General features: G+C 45.3%; 1 protein-coding gene across 5 annotated transcripts in view; it reads right to left on the bottom strand.

Moving 5' to 3' along the window:
* Positions 1-613: 613 nt before the first annotated feature.
* Positions 614-19,015, bottom strand: part of LOC120362790 (multidrug resistance-associated protein 1-like) — a 60,316-nt gene continuing 41,914 nt past the window's right edge. For all 5 annotated transcript variants that reach the window (XM_074384487.1, XM_074384489.1, XM_039466826.2 and 2 more), the window contains one exon: positions 614-2,079. In XM_074384487.1, coding sequence (XP_074240588.1) covers positions 1,991-2,079 — 89 coding nt within the window. In that variant the 3' untranslated portion in view covers positions 614-1,990. The remainder of the gene's footprint in view (positions 2,080-19,015) is intronic.

The raw sequence follows: 19,015 nt of genomic DNA, 5'->3' as shown, positions 1-19,015 counted from the left end.
GAATACAGCACCCGCGGCGCTCACGGAGAAAACTCCTGTGACTGTTACTGTAAAATCCGCGCCGCCCGTGCGGCCGGGCCGGTACCGCAGTTTTAATCATCAGCACCGACGCATCAGGGCGGACGCAGAAACTCACCTATGGTTGGGGCTTAGGGTGCGGATTAGGGGTCGGGGTAGCGTTAGGGGTCACCGGTTGGGGGTTAGGATGTAGGGGTCAGAAGAATTCTGGCCAAAAGAAATTTAAACGGTTTACTTGAGCAAAGGAATGATTCATGAATCACACCTGAAGCACCAGAGCGGAAAGCAGGGCTGCGGCCTGGAGCGCTCAGTGGCGTTGGCTGAGCGCGGTTCCTCCCCGGCTCCAGCCCGGCCGCCGCCTGCCGTGGGGATGGAGCCCTCCGCGTCCCTGGTCATGCAGCCACCAGGCCGCTGGGCCTTTTGTCACTGACTGGTTGGTTGGTTAATGTTTTTAAGTCAGTTTAATATGCCTCCAAGTTCGGTTTCCGTTTGCTTAGGCAAGACCTCGGGCTAACGGCCGCCTCCTTTTTTGCTTTAACTTGTCGAAACGGTAATTCCTTTTCATTTTAATGGTATTGATGGAGTTAACATTTTTGTTGTTATTCAGAAAGTCGGTTTAATTGGCAACCTGCTTGTGATGGTGCACAAAATAATGTCTGTTAATCATTAGCATCTCAGATTAGATGAAATACGTTAACTCTGTTAAGCTTTGTTGTTAAACAGGAGTTGAGTTTCTTTTTTTTTCTCCTAGACTTTAACCATTTAAAATACACTCAGCAGCTCCTAACGGTGTGGATACTTCCTGAGAAATGTGTCCTTAGTGGTTTCATCTTTGTGTGAACACCATGGACTTAGTTATGAAACCTAGATGGTGCAGCCCGCTCCACACAGAAGTGACACGGTGTAGCCCATTGCTCCCAGGCTACAAACCTGCATGGCACGTCTCTGTACTGAATGCTGTAGTCAACTGTCACACTGTGGCGACTGCAGATTGTGATCCCAAAATATCTGAGTCATGTCTCAGTAAATTTAGAAAGCTTTTTTTGCCAAGGTTAAGGACATGCCCATGACACAGCTTCAGGAGGTCCTGACAACATGGGCCCACGGCGGTCAGGGTAGAGCTTGCTTTTATACATTTTAGAGAGAGATGAGACGCCAATCAGTATGTGTAAGATGTACAGTCGTTTGGTCCAGTAAGGAGGCAACTAGAAATAGGAAGGGGGGTGCTTCTAGGTCAGAAGTAGATAAAACCAAAGGTTGCATTCTTTTGAATCCTTGGTGAGCCTTCTGCTGAATACAATTTAGTCTGGTTCAGGGAATCTGCATTTTTACATATACAGTAGGGCAGAGGAATGGCGTGAGCTTGGCCCACTACAACCTCTGCCTCCCAGGTTCAAGCTATTGTCTTGCCTCAACCTCCCAAGTTGCTGGGATCACAGGCATGCACCACCACACCTGGGTAATTTTTGTATTTTTAGTAGAGACGGGGTTTCTCCATGTTTGTCAGGCTGGTCTCAAACTCCTGATGTCGGGTGATCTGCCTGCCTTGACTTCCCAAAGTGCTGAGCTTACAGGCGTGAGCCACCATGCCTGGCCAGGAAGCTTATTTTGATTCTGATATTGTCAGCTGTATTTCAGGCATAACTTGGAGCATTAAATACTGCTTTGGTATTTTATTACACAAATAAAACACAGATCCCTTTTTATCATATTTATTGCTTGTGATACTGACATCTGAATTTAGAAACATTGCAGAGTCTGGGCTTCCAGTAATTGCGTGTGATCCTCTAAAAGGTAAATTATTTTTTCTCACAAGACACAGTGGCATCTAAAGTCACATTGAATGTCCTGCCACTTTTGTTTCTCTAGCTTCATCAATTTCTGCAAAGCATCTTTGGGGGAGTAGTTTTGACTGTCCCTTTAAACTCTTCTGTATTAGAAAGCATTCTGATGAAACATTGAATAATTATGGTCACAAATTCTGTTCACAGTCTTCTTGTCTTTGAATATTTTTTCCAATGGCAAATATTTGCTCTTGTTGTTTTGTAGCCAAAAGGAATGCTGGGAAACAAAACAAAGGCAAGCGTTCATTAGAATAAGTGATTCAGTCACAGTCAATTTGCTATTTTAACTTTTTTAAGTTACACTTTTGAAAACGTCCAGCTGTAAGTTGAAATCATTTCCAAAATATGAATTTTTTCCCCTGGTTCTAAGGTGACCAGCTTTCCTAGAGAGTGAACCACACTACAAGAAAAAAGGTATAAATATGTTTATGTGTTATATTAATATAAAACATGTAAGAGATATTTCCTGGGAATTATATATTTGCATAATTTACTTTGCAGCATCATGAATGTTCTTATTTTAAAAAGTAGTAGTTAATATTATCTGCTACTTATTAGTACAAATAAGCAGATATTTGAAAAAAATATTTTTAAATGAAGGTTTTATTTGAAATTAGTTTTAGATTCACACTGAAATTGGGAAGGAAATGCAGATTTCCTATGTAGACCCAACCTAGTTTCCGCTTGTATTAACATATCAACATGTATCAGATATGTTATTAACGTCTTTTTTTTTTTCTTGAGGTGGAGTCTTGCTCTGTCACCCAGGTTGGAGTGCAGTGGCACGATCTCGGCTCAACGCAACCTCTACCTCCCGTGTTTAAGCAATTCTCTTTCTTCAGCCTCCCAAGTAGCTGGGATTACAGGCACCCACCAGCACGCTTGGCTAATTTTTTGTATCTTAGTAGAGACGGGGTTTCACCATGTTGGCCAGGCTGATCTGGAACTCCTGACCTCAGATGATTGACCCGTCTCAGCCTTCCAAAGTTCTGGGATGCCAGGCATGAGCCACTACGCCCACTATGCCCAGCCTACTATCAGAATATTTGCTTCATTGGGTATCTGTTCATATATTTACGCAGTTTTAAAATCATGTATGTATTTTGTAAATACCTTCTCACATCTGTCTTGTCTTTTTGTTCTCTGGATATAGTTTTTCACAGTAGAATACTTAGTTTTATGAAGTCTGTTATCAATATTTTCATGAATTGGCATTTGATGTTGTGTGTTAAAGCTCAACACCAAACCCAAATCACATAGATTTTCTTTTAAGATTGTTTATAGTTTTGCATTTCAAACTACAGTTGCTGGACTGTTTTGAGTAAGTTTTTGTTTTTCTTAATTTGTGTATACATTCATTTCATTCTACGTGACTTCCAAAGTCTTCCATCACCATTTTGGGGAAGGATATGGCCACAGAGGGCTTCATTTTGATTTGAATTTCTAAAATTATTACACTGAATAAACTGAATACTGAATTTTATAGGTATTTCAGGACAGCCAGGCAGGGGTGGACATCCACCGAGAAACTGAGCAAGAGTGTCTGTGCTGAGCTCTGGCACCACCAGAGGGCGCACGAACCCACCCCCACCAACTTCCCTCTGAGGTGCCAGAAGCAGCGAGGAGCTTCCACTTCCTCAGGGCAGCACGAGGGTCATGTCAACTAAGTGTTGTTCATTGTGAGTAAAAAGCTTCCTTTCCACGGCCCTGAGTGCAGAGAAGAGAGTCTTCAGAGTACTCAGCAAAGGAAGACGTTCGTCTAGAAAAATGAAATCCCCAAATCCCATCCTTACAGCTACACCCTGATATTTATCAATGTCCCAGACACAGTGGCTTCTAAGATATATTCTCACAGTGGCCTCTAATATAATAATCACACCGTGCCCTAACATTACTGTGATGTCCATACCGTGACCTAACACCAATGTAATATCCACACCAAACTCTAACGCTCATCTAATATCCACCCTGTTGCTTCTGATACCAATGTAATACTATCCACACCGTGCCCTAATACTAATGTAATATTTGCACTGTTCTCCAACACCAATATCATATGTACACCCTGACCTAACACTAATATTCACACCGTGCCCTAACACTGATATCCACACCATGCCCTAACATTGATACCCACACCGTGCCCTAACACCAATACCCACACCATGCCCTAACACTGATGTATCCACACAGTAGCTTCTACTACAAATAAATATAATAATATCTACTTAGTGGAGTCTGTTGACATTGAGGCTTTTATAAGGGTTCACAGCTTTGGATGAAGCATAGCCTCTGTATTAGATTTTGATGATGTCTCTGCTTTTCTGGCATAGTACAGGTATTGATCGACTTATGACCTATGCAACTTACGACCATTTGACTTTACGACCACAATCGCTAGTCACAAGTGCTCCGCATCTGGCAGCACAAACGTTGCCAAGCTGGGCGTACGACAGTGCGGACCAGCTTCTGGCAGCACTACCATCTCTGCGTGCACCATTTCAACTGTTATCCCAGACTCGGTACAGCAATTTGTGTTTTGTGTCTTGGATATTTTTCATCAAACCGCTCCCAAGATGTCTACCAAGGGGAAATTGTTTTTGTCTACGCCTCAGCCTGCCAAGAAGGAAAGAAAGGCCATCAATCTCGACACGAAAATGAAGGTAATTAAGCAGTACGAAGGAGGAAAGAAAGTGAATGTGATCGCACATGATACGAAGTTATCACACTCGACTGTGTCGACGGTTTTGAAAGATAAAGAGTTCGTGAAGCTGTGAAAGGTTCTGCAGTCATGTGATCAACAGTTATAACAAAGCAACGAAGTGGGCTCATCCAGCCTATGGAACAAGGTTCGATTGCTACATTAAGGGCCAACTATCTCCGAACCACCTTCGCTCAAGCAATATCCGCTGTAGATGCTGACTCAGAACTAACATTGTGAGATTTTTGGAAACACTACAACATTTTGATGTGTATCAAGAATATCGCTACCGCCTGGGAGGCTGTGACGACAAAGTGCATGAATGGCATCTGGAAAAATTGTGTTAAGCGCTATGTTAATGATTTTGACAGATTTGACAGCGAAGATGAACTTGAAACAATTCGGGGGGAAAAAATAGTAAAACTCGCTGAAGACCTTTCTTTGGAGTGTGAAATGGAAGATGTCGAAGAGTTGCTAGACCAAGAATCTGGAGAACTTACAAATGAAGAGCTAATCAAACTGAAAGAAGAAAGAGTGGCAGAAGAAGAAAGAAGAAAAGCAGAGAAAGAAGAGGAGGAGCCAGAAAGTTAGTTCACCACTAAGGGATTATCAGACGGTTTATCTTTATTGAATAAAATTCTTATATATTTCAAAGCAATGGACCCGAACATCGAACGCTTTGCAAGGATTGAACGGATGGCGCACGATGTGTTTCATCCGTATCGTGAAATTTATGAAGAAAGAAAGAAACATGGAATTCAGACAAAGCTCACCATGTTTATGAAAAAACCAACTCTGGTAACCCAAACTGCTGCCTCAGATGATGACATCAACGATCCACAGCCAAGCACCAGCGGCCAATAAAATGTTTAGTACATGTTTATGTATTTTGATATGTTTTGCAGTTGGGAAAATGTTTCCTATGGTATTTTTTACACCTGTATTTTGTATTTTTGTATGCACCTATATTTTGTAATTTTGTATGTTTTGCAAATATTAAACCAGTTGTACTGGTAATGCAGTGTTTTACTTAAACCTGACGAATGTAAAAATAAGAAACAAAATGGTGTAGAGATGATACAAATGGCATAAAATGAACAAAGAAAATTGTGATATATAACAATAATGAAAGAAAATTATGATAAAATATGACAAAGATTTTAATAACATCATTTCACAGTACTGTACATATAGCCTACTCAACTTGCGACCAAATCGCGTTACGACGGGTCTGTCGGGACCAATCGTGGTCGTAAGTCGAGCACTAGCTGTATTGATACGGTTGTTTTAAAAAACAATTTACTTTTTAATAATGTCATACTTCTAGGAAACTTCCAGTAGCAGTACAAAATATAACCTGTTTCTTTTCTTAGATTCCCAGCAGTTATTGCTCTACCACATCTGCAGTGTCCCACAGAATACTGCGGTATATTTCACCCAAAGCATGGACACTCCCAGGTTACCACCAGATAACCCCTAGATCAGGAAATCAGCATGGTTCCTACGTGATAATTTAGTCCAGAAATTCATTTCACTTTTGCCTCCTGCCCCGCCTGGGAGTATAATGTGCTTTTTCATTCTGATCCAGTTTTCCTGGCACTGTTCCCAAGACTTTCCTGCATATTTATGATCTTGACACATTTAAAGAGCTCACAAGTTTTTGTTGGAACACCGGTTTTCAGGTCTTTGGGGTATACACCTAGGAGCGGAAGCACTGAGTCATACGCAGATCTATTTGTACTGTTGGAAGAAACAGCAAATTCTTTGACACATGCTGCACCGTTTCATGTTGTCACAAGCAGTGTTTCATAGTTCAGCTTTCTGGATACCTTTGTCAACACTTTTTTTTTTTCCTTTTTAGTATAACTGTTGTGTAAGTTAAGGGACATCTCTTTATGGTTTAGTTATGAGTAGTGATATTAGCATTTCTTCATGTGCTTCTTGGTGAAGTGTGTGTTGAAGTCCTTTGTCGATTTTTAGGGTGGGTTGTCTTTGTTGTTGAATTATAAAAGTTACTTATCCATTCTGGGTAACAGACACTTATAAAGTATCTAATGTGTCGGGGTTTTTCTTCCGTTTTGTGGGTTACTAAAAAATAACAAGAGTTAATGTGTGGTGTCTGCCACGGGGTCCTGAGACAGAGCTCCCAGCCTTTGGAATGTATGAAGTGATGGGTCTTTTGTGTGCTAATGAGATGACTGATGGCTGGGGGCACCTGGACAGCCTCAGTGGGGCTGGCTGCTAAGGGAACCAACCTTGTCATTAGAGGATTTGAAATTTCATCCCCCTCCCATCTCTGTGAAGGGGAGAGGTGCTTTCATCTAAGTTGATCACCTGTGGCCACTCAAATAACCAGTCTGCCCATGTAATAAAGGACCAAGTTGGGACAGTGTGAGTGTCTGTGTTGCTGAACATGGGGAGATGCTGGGAGGATCACATCCGGCGTGGGCATGGGAGGCCTGCACCCCTTCCACGTACTTCATGTTGCGCACCTCTTTATCCGACTGTTCATTTGTAGCCTTTAAAATATCCTGGCAATAAGTCAGCAGTAGGAAGTACACTGTTTTCACGGGTTCCGTAATGTGCTGTAGTAAATTGCTGAACCCAGCAAGGGTGTTGTGAGAGCCTCCAATCTGTAGCCAGGTCAGTCAGAAGATAACCTGGTAACCTCCTGTTTGTGAGTATCATCTTATAACTGAATGCCCTTGTTTTTCTTAGAGAAGAAATGAATTACTTTTACCGTTTTTCTTGTCCTGCTCTTCCTACTGAGCTCTTAAAGGAATGCAATTATAAGCTTTACTCTCTCCACGAGATACTTCCTACACTGCAAACTTTTCTAACTGTGTGTTTACTTAGAAGTTCCAGGAAACAAACCTTGGAACAAACTAGGCACCTCCGGAACTCTCCCCCACCAGGAGATTGCCAGGAGACAACAGTCAATTTACAACCTAGCTCTGCCCATGATAGCAAGACCACCTAATGGATAAGACATCGGAGCTAGTCTCATTGACCCTGCACCTCCTCACCCCATCCCCTGCAGGCCATTTTGCCAAGTCCTCCTTTTAAAGCTCCCGCTTTCTGCCCCGAAAGTGCAAGCGGTTTCCTTAAGGCAGAGAGGCTGTATGTTCCCTTCAGCGAAGCATTGACATAAAGTCACTTTGGTTTTACCATCCTTGTGTTTGTCAATTGAATTTGCAAGCAACAGGCAGCATGACTTGCCTTCCTAGGACTGAGCCCTTAGTCTGTGGGGTCTGATGCTTTCTCCAGTTAGTGTCAGAAGTGGATTGCACTGTAGGACAGCTAGCTGGTACCCAAGATTTGGCCTGTCTGGGGAAAAACCCGTGCATCTGTTAATAGAAGTGTCTGTGTTACGTGTTGAGAGAAGACAGCTGTTTTTCCTCTTGTAACAATTCTGTCTTAAAACTTTTTTCTTCATGTCTTCTGAGGCATAAAAGTTTTGAATTTTGAGGAAATCAGTCAATTTTCTTTTATGGTTTGTGGTTTTCGGTCAGATCTAAGAAACTATTGCTACATCCAAGGTCATGAAGGTTTAATTTTATGTTTTCTCTGGAGATTTTAGTTTCGCCGTATTTAAATCTTTGATCCATTTTAAGTTCAATTTTTTATGTGCTAGGAGGTGAGGATACAATTTCATGTCCCTTTATGTGGATCGCAAGTTGCCTGACATCACTTGTTGCGGACAGCATTTTTTCCCCAATTTAATGGTTATGGACCTCGTCTCAAATCAGTTGAGCATAGGCGTATTGTTTTGTGTCTGGACTTCTAATTCAATTCAGTTGATCTTTCTGTTTATTCTTGTGCCAGTATCACACTGTTTTGATTACCATTGCTTCATAATAAGATTTGGAACTGGGATGTGTGAACCTCCAGATCTGGAGTTATTTTTCAGGATGGGTGTGGCTTTTCAGGGTTCCTTGAAATTCCATATGAGCATTAGGATCAGCTTTCCCACTACTGTCCCAAGGCATTTGGTATTTTAATAGGAATAATGTTGAATCTGTAGATTGCTTTGTGTAGTTTGACAAGCTTAACAAATATGGTCTTTAAATCCATGAACGTGACATGTTTTTACATTTATTTGGGCTTTGTTTAATTTCCTTGATTAATCTTTCACAGTCTGCCCCATCTAAGTCTTGCCCTTTGATTACGTTTATTCCTAAACGTATTATTGCTATTGATATGATTTGAAGTGGAATTTTTATAGTTTTGTTTTCAGATTATTCATTGCTAGAGTATACATACAAAATGGATTCTTTAGCCAGGCACAGCGGCTCACACCTGTAATTCCAGCACTTTGGGAGGCCGAGGCAGGCAGATTACCTGAGGTCAGGAGCTCAAGACCAGCCTGGCCAACATGGCAAAAGCCTATCTCTACTGAAAATAGAGAATTAGGCAGACCACCGTTGATTTACTGGGATAAAAAATCATGTTCATGGAGTTTGATGCTTTCAAAATGCTGTTGGTTTAAAGTTGCTGTTAACTATGTTGAAGATTCCTAAGTCTACATTTCTGAGGTTATAGATCAGTCCTTGATGTGGCATGGCGCTGAGTAGGATAGAGAAGGATAGGATTGTGAATAGCCTGCGGTTAGTGTTTACAGATTTAGTGTGTCAGGGCATCACAAAATCAGGAGACAGGGGTGTAAGGGTTAAGAGTTTACCAACTGAATATTACAGCATAAGGGCTGCAAGTAGGAGGTTCCGGGTGGTGGCTGGGAGCTGCGCAGTAGAGATGGGTGGGAGAGAGCAGGTGAGCAACAGGGTTAGGTTGAGAGGTCAGGATTACGGTGAAGGGTTAGGGTGAAAGGGTTTGTGAGGTTTGGGATTAGGATTACAGTAAGGGTTACAGTAAGTTTCAAGTTAAGTCTGAAGACTGTCAAATGAATTTTTGCATAAGTTGTAAAATACATATCCATGTTCATTTTATTTCCTATGGTTTCCAGTTAATTGTCCCTTCTTCATTTTTAGAAACACATGGGCTAGTGGGCTCCATGTCAGTTTGCATTTCCAGAACGACGGCCCTGAACACTTCTCCCGCTGACTTAAAGGGCACGTGCCCACCGCCAGCGAGGGCCCAGCAGTGCCCCCCGGCTGCCAGCAGAGGGTGCGCGAGCCCTGCTTTTCTAACCCCGGAGGCCACAGCGTCCTGCCCATTTCCTCTGCATAGGCCCCTGCGGGTTCTCCTCAGCGCAGACCGGGGACATCCCTCACTTCGGGACACCTCGAACCCGCGTCCACGGTGAGTGAAATCTTCCCTGTTTGCCGCCGTGACTGCTGAGGGGCAGAGACCCTTTGTGTGGAAAATTAGAAACCAAAAACCACAGTGAATCCAGCGCAGGAAGGTTGTTTCTCTGCACCCAAGGCGAGGCAGCCACTTGGGACAGAAATGCAGCATCAGCAGAGCGAATAGAACACCCACCGCACTCATGATAACCCCTTATAATACCAGTAATACTCCTTCTGTGGTGCTGGTGTAGCACCCATTATACAGACGTCACAACCGTTAGGGGAACGCCGCGGTCGCCGTGCAGGTCCGATCCCGGGAACGCAGATGTCTCTCAGAGTGCACAGAAGGCCTGTGAGTGCACACATACCACCCAGAACACCCGTGACACAGTCAGACGAACGCAGCACCCGTCACACTCAAATAGCCCCCAGAACATGCATGTGTCCCTCAGAGCGCACACATGTTACCCAGAAAGCCCGTGACAACATCAGACTCAGAGTGCACACATATCACCTGGAACGCAGAAGTGACACCAACTATCCCAACACCCGTCACACTCGTATAACCCCCGGAACACACATGTGTCCCTCAGAACACACACATATCACCTGGAATGCAGAAGTGACACCAACTATCCCAACACCCGTCATACTCGTATAACCCCCAGAACACACATGTCCCTCAGAACACACACGTATCAGGAACGACTGTTAGACCATCAGACTCACAGCGCTCCTGTAACCCGAAACGCACAGGTGATGCTGTCAGATAACCCAACACCTGTCACACTCATATAACCCCCGGAAGACACTTGTGTCCCTCAGGGTGCACATACCACCCAGAACGCCCGTGACACCGTAAGACTAACACAACCATCACACGCATATAACCCCGGGAACACGTGTCCCTTAGAACACACGTATCACTCGGGACGCGAACATGGCCTTTGGAGCGTCTGCAGCACTGAGTGTGGGACCCTCCGGCTCTCGCTGGGGCATTGGGTTGACCGCCTGTGCCCGGCTGGGTTCGGGTTGGATTTGGCATCTGTGACAAAGTGTGATGTTGTTGTTTCTGCCTTTCCGACATGGTATTGACAGGGTTGTTTTAAAAAGTAGTTGACTTCCCAGTAACCTCATGCATCTGGGAAACTGGCCCCTGTAGTTAGTATACCTTCTCCTTTCTCTCCGATTCCCCAGCAGTTACTGCTGTGCCAGATTTGCAGCTTCACACAAAATACTCCCGTGTGTTTCACCAAAAACAGAAACACTCCTCCAGGTGACCCCCATGTACCACCAAATCAGGAAATACATGGTTCCTTTTTTTTTTTTTCTTTTGTTTTTGGAGACGGAGTGTTGCTCTGTTGCCAGACTGGAGTGCAGTGGTGCAATCTCAGCTCACTGCAACCTCCACCTCCTGGGTTCAGTGGATTCTCCTGCCTCAGCCTCCCCAGTAGCTGGGATTACAGGCGTGCGTGACCACGCCTGGCTGATTTTTTGTATTCTTGGTAGAGATGGGGTTTGCCCACGTTGGCCAGGATGGTCTTGATCTCTTGACTTCATGATCTTCCCGCCTTGGCCTCCCAAAGCGCTGGGCCACCATGCCCAGCCAAAAATACATGATTTCTATGTGAAAGTCCAGTCCGCAGACCTACTTCACTTCACTGCCTGCCCCAGTTGGCAGAAAAATGTCTCTTTCCATGTTGGCCCAATTTTCTTTTTTGAGAATTGTTCCTGACACTCTCAATTTTTTCTTTTTCTTTTTTTTTCTTTTCTTTTTTTTTTTTGAGATGGAGTTTTGCTCTTTCTGTGCAGGCTGAAGTGCAGTGGTGCGATGCCTGCCCACTGCAGCCTCCACCTCCCAGGTTCAAGAGTCTCCTGCTTCAGCCTCCCGAGTAGCTGGAATTACAGGCATCCACCACCACGCCTGGCTAATTTCTTGTATTTTTAGTAGAGATGGGATTTTACCATGTTGGCCATGCTGGTCTCAAACTCCTGACCTCAGGTGATCCACCCACCTCAGCCTCCCAGAGTGCTGGGATTACAGGCATGAGCCACCATGCCCAGCTGACTCTGTTTTCACAGCCCTGACAGATGTAAAGAACAGAGATGATTCCATGGTGGGTCTGCTCAGCCCTTGTGAACAGGTGCAGACCCCGCATTCCCGGTACGAACACCCTGGCCTGGTGCCCGCTCGCCTCAGTGCAGCCCCCCTGGAGGATGTTTCATCCCACCACCACTGGCGACCTCACTTGCTGATGTCAAAATATTTATTTACAGTCACAGATTTCATCCTGTCAAGCTCTGGATTTAACTTTGCCAGTGGTTTCCCAAAGGCCTTAGAGCACTCCCAAAGACCTGGAGTGCTCCTGCCTGCTGCCCTCTCCCACCCAGTCTGCCACAGCTGCCTGCAGTCCCACTTGTGGGAAACGGGTCCCCGGTGTCTCAGCGCGGATTTATGTGTGTTCTCCCAGCCCATTCACCCAGTGATCACCTTAGGTTTTTAAGGCTCTGTCAAGGCAAGTTCTGAAAGTCATAGCAGTTGTGTTACCTAAAAGTAGAACAGTTAATGTGATTTTTCTAAAGACAAGGAAATAATCCATTATTTATAAGATCACCTGTGAGATGACCCTCAATTTTTTTGTTTTGTTTTGATTTATTAGTATTATTATTTTAAAGATGGGGTTTCACCATGATGGCCAGGCTGGTCTTGAACTCCTGGCCTCAGGCGATCCACCCACGTCAGCCTCAGAAAGTGCTAGGATGACAGGGGTGAGCCACCGCGCCCGGCCTCTGTTTTGTTTTTTGGATATGGAGTCTCCCTGTGTTGCCGAGGCTGGAGTGCAGTGTCACAGTCTCTGTTCACCATAGCCTCTGCCTCCTGGGTTCAGGTGATTTTCATGCCTCAGTCTCCTGAGTAGCTGCGACTACAGGCACCCACTGCCACACCCAGATATTTTTTGCGTTTTTAGTACAGATGGAGTTTCACTGTGTTGGCCAGGCTGGTCTCAAACTCCTGACCTCGTGATCCACCTGTCTCAGCCTCTGAATGTGCTAGGATTACAGGCGTTAGCTAGCATGCCGAGCCTATTTTTAACTTTTTAGGGAAACACCAAACTATGTTAAAAGTAGGCTGCACCAGCTTATATTCCACATACATTAAGGGTTGTGATTTCTCTCCAACCTTGCCAACACTTGTTATTTTACATTTCTTGGATTGTAGTCTTTGTAGTGTGTGTGGAGTATGTCACTGTGGTTTCAGTTTAGATGGCCATAATGATAATGGTATTGATCATCTTTTTATGTGCTTTCCATTTGCATGTCTTACTGAAGGAGTTTGTGTTCAACTGTTTTTCCATTTTGTAAGTTTGTTGATGAGTTATTCAAATTATACATTGTGGTTAACAGACTGTTGTGAGATATGTAATGCAGAAATTCTTTCTGTGTGTCTTTTCGCTTTTTTTTTTTTTTTTTTTTTTTTAAGATGGAGTCTTGCTCTGTCAACCAGGCTGGAGTGCAGTAGCACAATCTTGGCTCACTGCAACCTCTACCTCCTGGGTTCTCCTGCCGCCTCCTAAGTAGCTGGGATTACAAGTGCGCATCACCACACCCAGCTAATTTTTGTATTTTTAGTAGAGATGGGGTTTCTCAGTGTTGGTCAGGCTAGTCTCGAACTCCTGACCTCAGGTGATCCACCCACCTCAGCCTCCCAAAGTGCTGGGATTACACGTGTGAGCCACTGCACCCTGTCACTCCCAGAAATTTTTTCTTTCCTTTTTTTTTTTTTTTTTTGAGATGGAATCTTGCTCTGTCGGCCAGGCTGGAGTGCCCTGGTCATATATAGGCTCATGGCAATCTCTGCCTCCTGGGTTCAGGCAATTATTCTGCCTCAGCCTCCCAAATAGCTGGGAATACAGGTGCGTGCCACCATGCCCAGGTAATGTTTGTATTTTTAGTAGAGATGTCACCGTGTTGGCCAAGCTGGTCTTGAACTCCTAACCTCAAGTGATTCTTCTACCTCCACGTCCCAAAGTGTTGGGATTACAGGCGTTAGCCACCATACCCAGCCTTTCTTTTTCGAGACAGGGTGTTGTGCTCTCACCCAGGCTGGAATGTAGTGGTGCGATGTCTGCTTACTGCAACCTCCACATTCTGGGCTCAGGCAGTTCTCCTGTCTCAGCCCCTCCAAAGTAGTTGGGACCCACAGGTGTGCACCACCATGCCTGGCTAATTTTTGTATTTCTAGTAGAGACGGGTTCTGCTATGTGGTCGTGGGTGGTCTTCAACTCCTGTACTGAACTCAAGTGATCCACCTGCCTCAGCCACCCCATTTGCTGGGATTACAGGCATTAGCTACTGTGCCTGGCCTATTTTTAGCTTTTTGAGGAAATACCAGACTATGTTAAAAGTAGGCTGCACCAGCTTATATTCCACATACATTAAGGGCTGTGATTTCTCTCCGACCTTGCCAACACTTGTTATTTTACATTTCTTGGATCATAGCTTTTCTAGTGTGTGTGGAGTATTTCACTGTGGTTTCAGTTTAGATGGCCATAATGATAATGGTGTTGATCATCTCTTTATGTGCTTTCCATTTGCATGTCTTATTGAAGGAGTGTGTGTTCAACTGTTTCTCCATTTTGTAATTTGGTTGTTTTTGTTGTTGAGTTACACAAATTATATGTTGTGGTTAACAGACTGGTGTTAGATATGTAACGTTAGATATTTTCTTATTGTGGGTTGTTTCTTCACTTTGTTTTCTTTTTTTGATACAGAGTCTTGCTCGGTTGCCCAGGCTGGAGTGCAGTTGTGCAATCTCGGCTCCCAGCAACCTCCACCTCCCAAGTTCAATCCTCCCACCTCAGCCTCCTCAGTAGCTAGGATTACAGGCAGGTGCCACCATGCCTAGCTCATTTTTTTTTTTTTTTTGAACTTTTAGTAAAAGCAGGGTTTCACCATGTTGGCCAGGCTGATCTCGAACTTCTAACCTCAAGTGATCCGCTCACCTCGGCCTCCCAAGGTGCTGCAATAACAGGCATGAGCCGCCACTCCTGCTTCAGTATTTATTCTTCATAGCGCGTTCCACCTGATGTGCCGTCTGTGTTACTGGTTTATGGATCGCCTGTCTCTCTCCCCCTCATTAGAATGACAGATCCATTCAGAGAGCAGAATCTTTGTTTTGTTCATTGCTATTTCCCCAAAGCCTAGAATCCTGCCGAGGATATGATAACCAGGCAAAGTTATTAGTGGAATGAACAAATGTAAGAATGAATGAATGGCTGGGTGCGGTGGCTCATGCCTGTAGTCCCAGCACTTGGGGAGGCCGAGGCGGGCAGATTGCTTGAAGTCAGGAGTTTGAGACCAGCCTGGCCAACATGGTGAAACTCCTTCTCTACTAAAAATACAAAAATTAGCCAGGCATGGTGGCGTACCTGTAATCCTAGCTACACAGGAGGCTGAGGCAGGAGAATCGATTGAACCCGGGAGGTGGAGGTTGGACTGAGTCGAGATCATGCCACTGCACTCCAGCCTAGATGAAAGAGCAAGACTCTGTCTCAAAAAATAAATAAAAATAATTTTAAAAAAGAATGCATGAAAGACAAGAAGGCCTAGATAGAAGGAATAAGTGATAGTAATCAGTAGTACACAGGGAAATCATACTGAATGAGAATTTATTTGTAAATTTTAGGATAGCTAGAAGAGAAGGATTGTCGTGTGCCCAATACAGAAAATAAATATTCGAGGTGATGACTATCTCAATTACCCTCATATGATCATTACATACTGTCTACATCAGGGGTCCCCACACCCCCTGGCTGCGAATCAGTACCAGTCTGAGGCCTGTTAGGAACTGGACAGGCAGCACAGCAGGTGAGCTGTGGGCAGGCGTGTGAGGCTTCACCTGTGTTTACAGCCACTCCTTACTGTCCACATCACCACTTAAGCTCCACCTCCAGGTCAGTGGCAGCATTAGATTCTCATAGGAGGGCAAACCCTGCCATAAACAGCACATGCGGGGGATCTAGGCTGCATGCTGCTGCTTATTTATTTATTTATTTATTTTGAGATGCAGTAGTCTCGCTCTGCTGCCAGGCTGGAGTACAGTGGTGCGTTCTTGGCTTACCACAACCTCCGCTTTTTGAGTTCAAGTGATTCTCCTGTCAGCCTCCTGAGTAGCTGGGATTACAGACACATAACACCCCACACAGCTAATTTTTGTATTTTTTTAGTAGAGACGGAGTTTCACTATGTTGGCCAGGCTGGTCTCAAACTCCTGACGTCATGATTCGCCTGCTTTGGCCTCCCAAAGTGCTAGGATTGCAGGCATGAGCCACCATGACCTGCAGCTGCATGCTTCTTATGAAAATCTAATACCTGATGATCTATCACAGTCTCCCATTGCCCTCAGAGGGACCATCTAGTTTCAGCAAAACCAGCTCAGCCTCTCACGGATTCTGCATTATAGTGAGTTGCGTAAGTATATCATTATAAATTTTACAATGTGATAATAGAAGCAGGCCAGGCACAATGGCTCATGCCTATCATCCCAGCACTTTGGGTGGCTGAGGCAGGCGGATAACCTGAGGTCAAAAGTTTGAGACCAGCCTGGCCAGCATGATAACACCCCATCTCTACTAAAAATACAAAAAATCAGCCAGGTATGGTGGCAGGTACCTGTAATCCCAGCTACTCGGGAGATTGAAGCAGGAGAATTGCTTGAACCCAGCAGGCAGAGGTTGCGGTGAGCCATGATCATGCCATTCCACTCCAGCCTAGGTGACAAGAGCAAAACTCCATCTCAATAAATAATAATAATCATAGAAGTAAAGTGTACAATAAATGTAATGTGCTTGAATCATTCTGAAACCACCCCCCTGCCCCGAGGTCCATGCAAAAGTTGCCGTCTACAAAACTGATCCCTGGTGCCAAAAAGGTTGGGGACCACTGCTCTACAGCTCTCAAAAATATCACCTGTGCCCCTCAAATAGGTACAACTATTACATATCAATAAAAACTAAAATCAATTAAAATTCAAAAATTTTTTTAAAGGAGGACTAAAAAGTTACCATCGGATCACAGAATTAGGGAAATGAATGATGGCCTCGTTAAAGTTGGTCTCAGTGGAGAAAGGGAACAGAGGTTGGACTCAAATGGATACAGAGAGCGAGTAGGAGACAGAGCAGCTTGGGCAGCGCAGGTAACTCCTCCGGGAAGCATGCCGGGAAGGGGAGGACGGAGGGGATGCTGGCTTGGCAGTGAGTGCCTTTGAAGTTGAGCATGTCCCCAGGGGACAGGCATGGGGAGCTACACCTCACCCTGATGGGCAGATGTGCCCCAACCTGCTCCTGCCTGGGCTCCCCAGTTTCACCCTGTAGATGCAGACATAGGACACTGTTCCTTTTGTGGCCACAGGGCATGAACCTCTCAGGGGCGAGAAGCAGCAGCGGAACCTCACCCGGGCTATGTACAGAAAGGCAGCTGTTTACCTGCTGAATGACCCCCTGGTGGCTCTGGACGCCCACGTCGGCCAGCACATCTTCAACCAGGTCATCAGGCCTGGCGGGCTACTCCAGGAAACGGTAAGTTTGGGAACATGTGTCAGAGGGCACAGGGCAAAGGCAAAGGCTGCCCTTAGCATCCAGTCCTAACCCAGGTTTCTCTCACCGCCCCCTTCCACTTGAGTCCAGTTTTCCTCTTTGTATTGGTCAGTTTTTGCTGTGATGATGCTACATAACAACCCCTCAGATTCCATCAGCTTACAACAGCAGCCGTTTGTTTCTTGCTTATGTGTCTGTGGTTTACTACAGCTCTGCCTTGGATGATTGGCCTGGGTCAGGTGGACTCCTTGTCTTCTTGAGACAGGCTGAAGCAGTCCCCTCTGTTTCTCTATTTGGAAATGCTGTTTTCAAGAAAGATGGCAGGAGCACAAGAAGGGAAGCTCTCCTCACTCTGAGTCCGGGGACAATACTCCCACCCCTACCCCCTGCTCCAGGAGGCTGGCCAAGCACATGTGTGTAACTTTTCTTTCTTTCTTTCCCCTTCCCTTCCTTCCTCTTTCCCTTCCCCTCCCTCCCTCTTTTTCTCCCTTCCTTCCTTCTTTTTGACAGAGTCTTGCTCTGTCACCTAGGATGGAATGCAATGGTGCAATTTCAGCTCACCGCAACCTCTGCCTGCCAGCTTCAAGTGAGTCTCATGCCTCAGTTTCCCAGGTAGCTGTGACTACAGGTGTGTGCCACCATACCTAGCTCATTTTAGTATTTTTAGTAGAGACAGGGCTTAGCCATGTGGACCTGGCTGGTCTTGAACTCTTGACCTCAAGTGATCCACCTGCCTTGGCCTCCCAAAGTGTTGGGATTACAGGCATGAGCCATGGAACGTGGCCACATGTGTGTTAACTTCTAACCTTTCCCTGCCCAGGCACAGATTCTCCTGACCCACGCATTCCACATCCTGCCCAAGACTGATTGGATCATGGTGCTGGCAGATGGGGCCATTGTAGAGATGGGTTCCTACCAGGAGCTTCTGCACAAGAAGGGGCTCTCATGAGTCTTCTGGATCAAGCCGGACAGTCAGGAGACAGAGGAGAAGGAGGTACTGGGTGGGCTCTGCTGATTCTCCGTGCCTGGCTCTTGCCATCCTTGGGGGAAAAGGCTCAAAGGGTCCTACTGGCCAAGAGTGGAGTGCTCTGGTCACACCCTCCCTGCAGGCCCATGCCCAGAAGCAGACGGCTCTCCAATAGGTCCCCTCTCTCCAAGAAGAGCCAGTAACACCATCCACTAGCCAGGGGCTGTGCTAAGTGCTTCTGTAAAAAATGCACTATTTCATTTGATTCTCAGAGTGCCCTCAGAGGCATGTGAAGTTACTGCTGTCATTTTACAGATGAGCAAACAGCGTTAAATCAGTTGCCCAAGGTCACCAGATTAGAACCTGAGTGTGTCCAACTCCAGAGTCTATGCTTGCAGTTGCTATGGAGACAGCACAAGAAGGTTTTGGTGCCTGGAAAGCTATAACATGCCAGCTAGAGTTTCTAATCCAAAGAACACATAGTCCACTGGATACATGACAAGGTTCTGGGAGCAGAGTTGCCAAGCCAAGCTCACCCACAATGAAAAGTAGCAACTTAAAACACATCACAGCCGGGCGCGGTGGCTCAAGCCTGTAATCCCAGCACTTTGGGAGGCCGAGGCGGGTGGATCACAAGGTCGAGA

This window comes from Saimiri boliviensis, chromosome 14 (assembly GCF_048565385.1).
Source record: "Saimiri boliviensis isolate mSaiBol1 chromosome 14, mSaiBol1.pri, whole genome shotgun sequence".
Taxonomy (NCBI): domain Eukaryota; kingdom Metazoa; phylum Chordata; class Mammalia; order Primates; family Cebidae; genus Saimiri; species Saimiri boliviensis.
Note: the sequence above shows the minus strand (reverse complement) of the source record. Positions and strands in the feature narration are given on the sequence as shown.